Source organism: Cyprinodon variegatus, unplaced genomic scaffold (assembly GCF_000732505.1).
Source record: "Cyprinodon variegatus isolate N-32 unplaced genomic scaffold, C_variegatus-1.0 Scaffold44, whole genome shotgun sequence".
Classification (NCBI taxonomy): domain Eukaryota; kingdom Metazoa; phylum Chordata; class Actinopteri; order Cyprinodontiformes; family Cyprinodontidae; genus Cyprinodon; species Cyprinodon variegatus.
Genome location: NW_015150497.1, coordinates 1,325,701 through 1,332,403, shown reverse-complemented (window position 1 = coordinate 1,332,403; position 6,703 = coordinate 1,325,701). Strand labels below are relative to the sequence as shown.

The 6,703-nt window shown below is 40.6% G+C and overlaps 1 protein-coding gene across 1 annotated transcript; it reads left to right on the top strand.

The window, feature by feature from the left end:
- Window positions 1-240: 240 nt before the first annotated feature.
- trim59 (tripartite motif containing 59) lies at window positions 241-6,041 on the top strand. The gene is made up of 5 exons (XM_015370274.1): window positions 241-351; window positions 2,526-2,821; window positions 2,912-3,133; window positions 3,212-3,421; window positions 4,350-6,041. Exons 2-5 carry the CDS (start codon window positions 2,567-2,569, stop codon window positions 4,944-4,946), a joined length of 1,284 nt encoding a protein of 427 aa, XP_015225760.1. The 5' UTR covers window positions 241-351; window positions 2,526-2,566; the 3' UTR covers window positions 4,947-6,041.
- The last annotated feature ends 662 nt before the right edge of the window (window positions 6,042-6,703 follow it).

Sequence of the window (6,703 nt, the reverse complement as noted above, 5' to 3'; positions counted from 1 at the left end):
CTTTTATACCGTTTAATCAAACTGATAAAAAGTACCTTCGTCCCCTAGGGGGCGCGGATCCCCTGTTAAAGACGTCTAGTATAAAGCATAATGTATATCGTACTATTAAAACATATTCGTAATTTCAAACGTTTCATATGGGCGTCTTCCAATTGTTTCAAGGCTGCTTTCGGAAAAAAGAAAAGTCAGCATCTGATTGGTCAGACTGACCGATCAACCGTTAGTGCGCATGCGCATTACCAACAGTAGAACAGCTGTAATGGGAAAGTAGAGACGGGTCTGCTTGTTTATCAACAGTGGCGGCTCGAAATTAACTATTATCTGAAGACAGAATGTCGGATGAATCCTGAAGTATGTATTTTTTTTTATATGGTTGTCGCGTGTACCTTTTCAGAATTATTTACGCTTTAGACGGCCTGTGTCACGTATCTACAAACTTTATACTTTAACGCGTTTATTAAAGCGGAGAGGAATGCACGAACTTTGTTAACCTCTCGCGTTACTTATATCAAAGTCAAACTTCCGAGGTAAAAAAAAAAAACGCAGCATATTTTCTGAGGGCCAACAAATCGCGCTGTTTTGAGGATTTTTTTTATCGGCATCCTTAAAGAAAACATCTTTTATTAAAAAAAACAAAACAAGTGTCATGTATTTAAAAGTGACTTTTTTTCTAATTTGGATGTAGCTTCAGTGCTACGGGTCGCGCTGCTGTTTTGGAAATACGTTTTTTTTGTTAATGTACTTGAATGCATCAGAGAAGGAAGAAAAGAGGAAAGCTGTTGGGGTCGCTTTGCTTTAAACAGACGGTAAATGTGCCTGGTTTTAATTGAATCATCTAAATGTAGATAAAATGTGGTTACCGAACGGTAATAACGACAAGATTTAACTGACTGCTTACAAAAAAAAAAAAAAGTTAAATAACATTTAAGGTTGTTTTAAGGATGATTGGACGTTTTTTTATGTGGGAAGTGACAGTTATTTTCTTAAAAAATAACATAAAAGTTGTTGTTACTAAATAAAATTGTTAGAACGACTGATGTGGCTAGAAATGTAGATTATGTTAAAACTAAGCTTTGGTTTTAAGGCGGATTTGTCCACTAATGGACCCCTATCAGCTGCTGAGAACAGGGGCGGTACAGCGGTGTGTCTCTGGGGGGCATCGGCCCTTTTATTGTTGCTGGGCTCCTGAATGTAACACGAGGAGAAACAAAACAGCATAACCGATCAGGGTAACAGGAGCCAAGCTTGTTTTTTCCTTCAGTACAAGGTCTGTTCTGTTTCCTCTAACCAGCACATTGAAAGCAGCAAAAGTTTCTTCTATTTACTATTTAGCCCAGTCATATAACCTATGGATGTCTAAAATGAAGGAGTGTTTATATGCAGGACTTAATATTTATTTATACAACTAATTTAATCCTTTATAGGGCACTCAGTAAAATACTTTGTAAATCAACATTTTAAGCCAATAGTGTTATTGGAATCCAGGACTACACCTTATTTCCTTTGTAACATTAAAAAAAATATTAATATTTTGATGGTAAAAATAAATGTCTATCTAATAACAAGAAACACCAACTTGCCTGAATATATTAAGAAAAATAACAAAAGTGGTTCTATAAGAAATTCATTAAAAAGAAAGACATTTTTTTTGGTCCAACATAACCTTAGAGGCTTTAATGCTGATACTGGCATTTACATTTTTTAGTTTATAAATGTAAATATAATTTGTAACAAGGCTTATTAACTTTTCAATTAGCTTTTTACCATTTAATTGACTTTTTAACCTTTTTTTTAAAACTTAATTTACAGTAGGTAATATATCATTCAAGGGCTCAAGAAGTGGAATGTAAAAAAGCTTTCGTCTTTTATTTGCTCACACATGCCAAATTTGTCCACATTTCCAGACCCCAAATTACCAACTTATGTCTATTTTTAGTTTCCAGCTGTATGATTGGCTGATGGTGGCAAAGACCTAATGGAAAGTTGGTTTGGTGCCTTTAGACGTCTGGTATGCGTAGAGACAACTGTGACCCATCCCTTGAGATTAGGACTGCTTTTATAAGTTGATGATAGCTGAGCAAACAAAAGCAAAAAACAAATACATTTTAAATATATTTCGAATTGAGTAGAAAAAGCATCACTTTTATAAATGTTTAAAAAAGAAGAGAGAGACCACATGTATGAATAAAGTAGCAGTCTTCTTGCAGCCTGCTGGCTATCTGTGCACAGTTAGAGTTGGATATGGGGCATATTTGAAACTAGAGCTTTATTTAAAAGCTAGGTATACTGGTTCAACCATAGCAGCTGCTTAAGTCTCTGAGGATAAAAACTTTTGTTGGTAGTAGACGTCTGCTATGTGCAAAGACAATATAAGGCGATCCCATAAGAGTTCTGCAGGTTAACCAACCGAAGCAGTAAGCTCTCTACCAAAAAAACACACCCTACGAAGAGGAAAATATTCCAACGTCCCAGGAAAAGTGGTGGAACAAACGTCCAAGTGAGAGGTGAATTTTCTTTTTTAACAGGAAGCCTCCGGTCCACCCCTGACGGATCTCCGGGCTCTGTGATGGACAGCGTGGAGGAGGACCTGACCTGCTCGGTGTGCTACTCGCTCTTCTCTGACCCGCGCGTCCTGCCGTGTTCCCATACTTTCTGCAAACACTGCTTGGACAACCTGCTCCAGGTGTCCAGCAACACCTCCATCTGGCGCCCGCTGCGCCTGCCCATCAAATGCCCCAACTGCCGCAGTGTGGCGGAGCTGCCCCCGACCGGCGTGGACGCTCTCCCATCCAACGTGTCTCTGCGAGCCATTGTTGAGAAAGTACGACACGTTTAAGGAAGAGTTTCAAAAAAAAAAAAAAACGAGTTGCACTGATGCTTATTTTTGTCATTTTTGCCGCTGTGGTTTCAGTACCAGAGGGACGGCGAACCTCGAGCGCAGTCCTGCCAGGAGCACAGCAGGCAGCCTCTGAACATGTACTGCATCCAGGACCGGCAGATGATCTGCGGTCTGTGTCTGACCATCGGCCAGCACCAGGGTCATCCCATAGATGACCTGCAGGCAGCTTTCATCAAAGAAATGGAAACCCCGGTGCTGCTGCTCTCCAGGTTGTCAGAGCAGAGATGGAGTCAGGTAGGAGGAAAGCCAGCCTAGAGGTTCCAGAAACCCAGATAGGAGTCAAACTGACCGTTATCCTGCTCCTCCGTTAAGATCTGTGAGCTGGGGGAGCAGCTAGAGCAGGAGAAGGCCCGCTGTGACGCCCTGCTGAGGCAGGACACCCAGGAGGTCAATCAGTACTTCACCTCGTTAGAGGAGGTTCTGGCCAGGAAGAAGCAGGCCTACTTGGAGGCTTTGAGGAGAGCTTCAGCTGAGGTATCAGAGGCCTATGACCCGCTCATCCACAGAGTCAAGGAGCTGCAGGTGTGTAGAAACGTCAACAAAACGCTTCATCTGCTTTCTCGTCTGTATCAAAGAGTTTAGTTTAGTTGGAAAAAATCTCCTGCTGAAAATACAAGATTAGTCTGAGCTCAGAGCCCATTTGTTTCTAAAAAAAAAAAAAAAAATGCTGGAATATTGAATGTCACCCTTTTCTAAAACAATAGCTTATGTTAATAGGAAAACACTCCGAATTGACTGCAGTGATTAACTCCAGGCTCTTCTCTGCAGGCAATCTCACCATCCAGGTTCTTAGATAAAAGGTGGATGCAGCGTCTAGTGAACTAAATATTTTGTGGCATTTTTTAGATGTTCTGGTAAATTGGTTTGTGACCGGATGAACTCTAACAAGGTTCTCAGGGTTTTGGAAAGCTAAAAAGACACACAGCATCACTGTTTCTCTAACATGCTTAACGCTAGTGGCATATTCAATGTTTGATTTAGCAAATACAATTAAAAACAAAAATGATCCATGCTTTTAATGCATATCTAAATAAAGTTGTATCTAAACTGATTAATCATTATTGAAATAAGCATAAACTAATTTAGCAATTAATTAATCATTAACTGGAGAATAGAGACTGTAAAACATGCCTTTGGCTGACAGAGCAACACGCTTAGAGCAGCTATTATGTAAAATTTGTAAAAATATATGTTAATATTTTGCATTTTCTTTTGTCAAAATGCTCTATCCAGAACTCATGTTGAAAATTTTTTTGTTTCACCTGGTTTCATTTTGTAAAATACCTTCTGTAAGTAATCTTTGGCTATCCAATTATTAATACATTAATCAAAGAATAATCGACAAATTCATCGATTTGCAAAATAATAGTTAGTTGCAGCCCTAATCTAAACCACTTTGAAAAATTGTTTTTCAATCACTGAGTTGCTTTAATTTGCTGACTGTTCCCAGGAGGAGCAGTTGGATCTGGTGTCTTTAGGATCATCTGTGGAGGAGGAAGAATCCCCTTTGGTGTTTTTGGAGAAGGTTCATCAGTTCAGAGATCGGGTGGAGAAGTTCCTCGAATCCCCGCTGCCCTCTGTGATCAGCCTCTCGGTGACGCCGCCAGCCTCTGAGTTTCTGCAGCAGAACTGGCCCGCCGTGACCATCGGCAGCCTGGAGAAGGCGCCTGTTGCCAAACTGCGCTGCTGTGCCAGATGTAACGGCGGCAGTACAGAGACTGAAGCGAAAGTAACCTCTCCCGCCTCGAACAGGTGGTGTTGGCTGCAGCCCGCTGGTTCTGTGCTGCTCCTGGGCCTGCTGCTGCTGCTGGCAGCGCTGTGGGCCAACCCTGTTGGAGAAGCATCACTCGGCTTCTCTGTCCTGTCCAGCTTCAGTCAGCTGGTCCAGGCTCTGAGCGATGACCTGCTCACATCAGTCTGGGATAGCCTGGCGCGGCAGTGGGCGGAGTTTGGGGCGGCTCTGCAGGAGTGGGGCTCACAGCTGTCTGTATTCAAAGACTGTGTCTCTCAGCAGGTGGTTGCCTTATTTAAAACTCTTTCTCACTGAGGGAGGCTAAACTGGAGACAGAACTCTTTAAATTGTTTCCCAAAAGTAAACTTTTATATCATTAATACTGAAACATTTACCAGTTGTTTTTGTTTAATTTGGTCTGTTTTCTTTTATTAGCATTTAAAAAAAAAATCCTTTTCTTTGAGCCTAAGTGCCAACAGGAATTAATTCTGCTTTAACACTAAACTTTTTAACAAAACAGGAATGTAATTAAGCCAGAATCTTCTGTGCTTGTTGCCTATAGCCACTCATAGGGAAATGATGGTACATAATCAGAGCAATGCTTCAGCAACACTTTTCCGAGGCTGTTTCTAATTCCACTCTTTCAATGCACATTATGTAGCACTCAGTATTTTGATCTCATGTTCTGTTCGTCTTACTGTTTATTACAGGCATAATGCTTTAAGGCTCAAATTTAACCTTACAAGACACTTTGCATCTGGATATTATCACAGCAGACTGTTTACAACAAATAAGAGGAATGTGTTGCATAACTGCCTTTACCACCATGCCTTTGTCTTTGGAAAACCCACCTTTGGAAACTGAATCTTAATTAAAAAAAAAAAAAATACTTTATGCTGCCTTGTAATAAATGACATTGGTTTGATGCAAACTGGGATCTGGAAATGTAAAAAATTTTTTTTTCTGTTTTCAATAAAAATGTTAGTTCCATTGTGTTTTTCATTTTGGCAGTGTGGTGTTGATGCATGTGGAAGGAAAGCTCAGCTTGCAGATGAATCTTTAGACTTCTAGCTACCTGATGGGCTCTATGCATAACTCCACTGCTTCCTGACCTTCAGGAAGCGCTGCTGTTTCCTGGATTTAATCACTGGATGAACTGATTAATCCAGGTGTGTCTGACCACCTTGTTAAGGGGGCCAGACACACCTGGATTAATCATTTCATCCATCAGAAAAAGACAGGAAATACTAGAGTTGCTTTAAGTTCAGGAAGTAGTCGAGCTGTGCAGAGCCCAACTCTATAGGCAGTGGCTCTACACACTGCCATCTACTGGCCATATAATGCAACATCTGCACCATAGAACCATCCCTGTTCCATTTTAATACCATGGCAGGTGGACAAAAAAATAAAGCCAATGTGCATGTTCTTCCCATGCATCATGGATTCTCTCTAGCCCCCACTTGCAGTAACAATACAATATAACAATCAACACCTGTTAAAAAATTGATTTAGAAAGTTAGACCGTTTTTTTTTCTGATGCTGTTCTTCAGAGCTTTCCTTTTAACCTTCTACACCAGGTAACCCCAAAGTCGGTCCTCGAGGGCCGCTGTCCTGCAAGTTTTAGGTTTCCCTGCTCCAGCACAGCTGATTTACATTGATAGTTGATTAACAGGCTTTTTCTGAAATGCAATCATCAGAATCAGCTGTGCTAAAGCAGAGAAACCTCTAAAACCTGCTGGACAGCGGCCCTCGAAGACCGACTTTAGGGATGCCTGTTCTACACCATCCTGGTCTTTGTGGTGTGATATCTTTGTCAGTGTCCAAGTGAATTCAAACTTTGTCACTAAAATGAATCCTACACACCGAAAGTGTATAAATTAAAAAATCTGAATGACGGCAACTAATACTTGTAGTGTAGCCAAATTAATAAACGTTTCAAGAAACCCACTTCCCCACTTTTGGCCACCCAAAAATTAACATCGACTGCATCCAGGAATATTGGACATTTCTCAAATGCTGGGCCAAACTGAAGTTTTTTTTTTTTTTTTTACATTTTCTGTAACAAAGTAGAC

Excerpts from the sequence above, each read along its gene's own strand:
- trim59 (XM_015370274.1), top strand. The coding sequence starts at position 2,567 with ATGGACAGCGTGGAGGAGGACCTGACCTGCTCGGTGTGCTACTCGCTC. Across the intron at positions 2,822-2,911 it reads TGCGAGCCATTGTTGAGAAA|TACCAGAGGGACGGCGAACC; the intron begins GTACGACACGTT and ends CTGTGGTTTCAG. Across the intron at positions 3,422-4,349 it reads ACAGAGTCAAGGAGCTGCAG|GAGGAGCAGTTGGATCTGGT; the intron begins GTGTGTAGAAAC and ends GACTGTTCCCAG.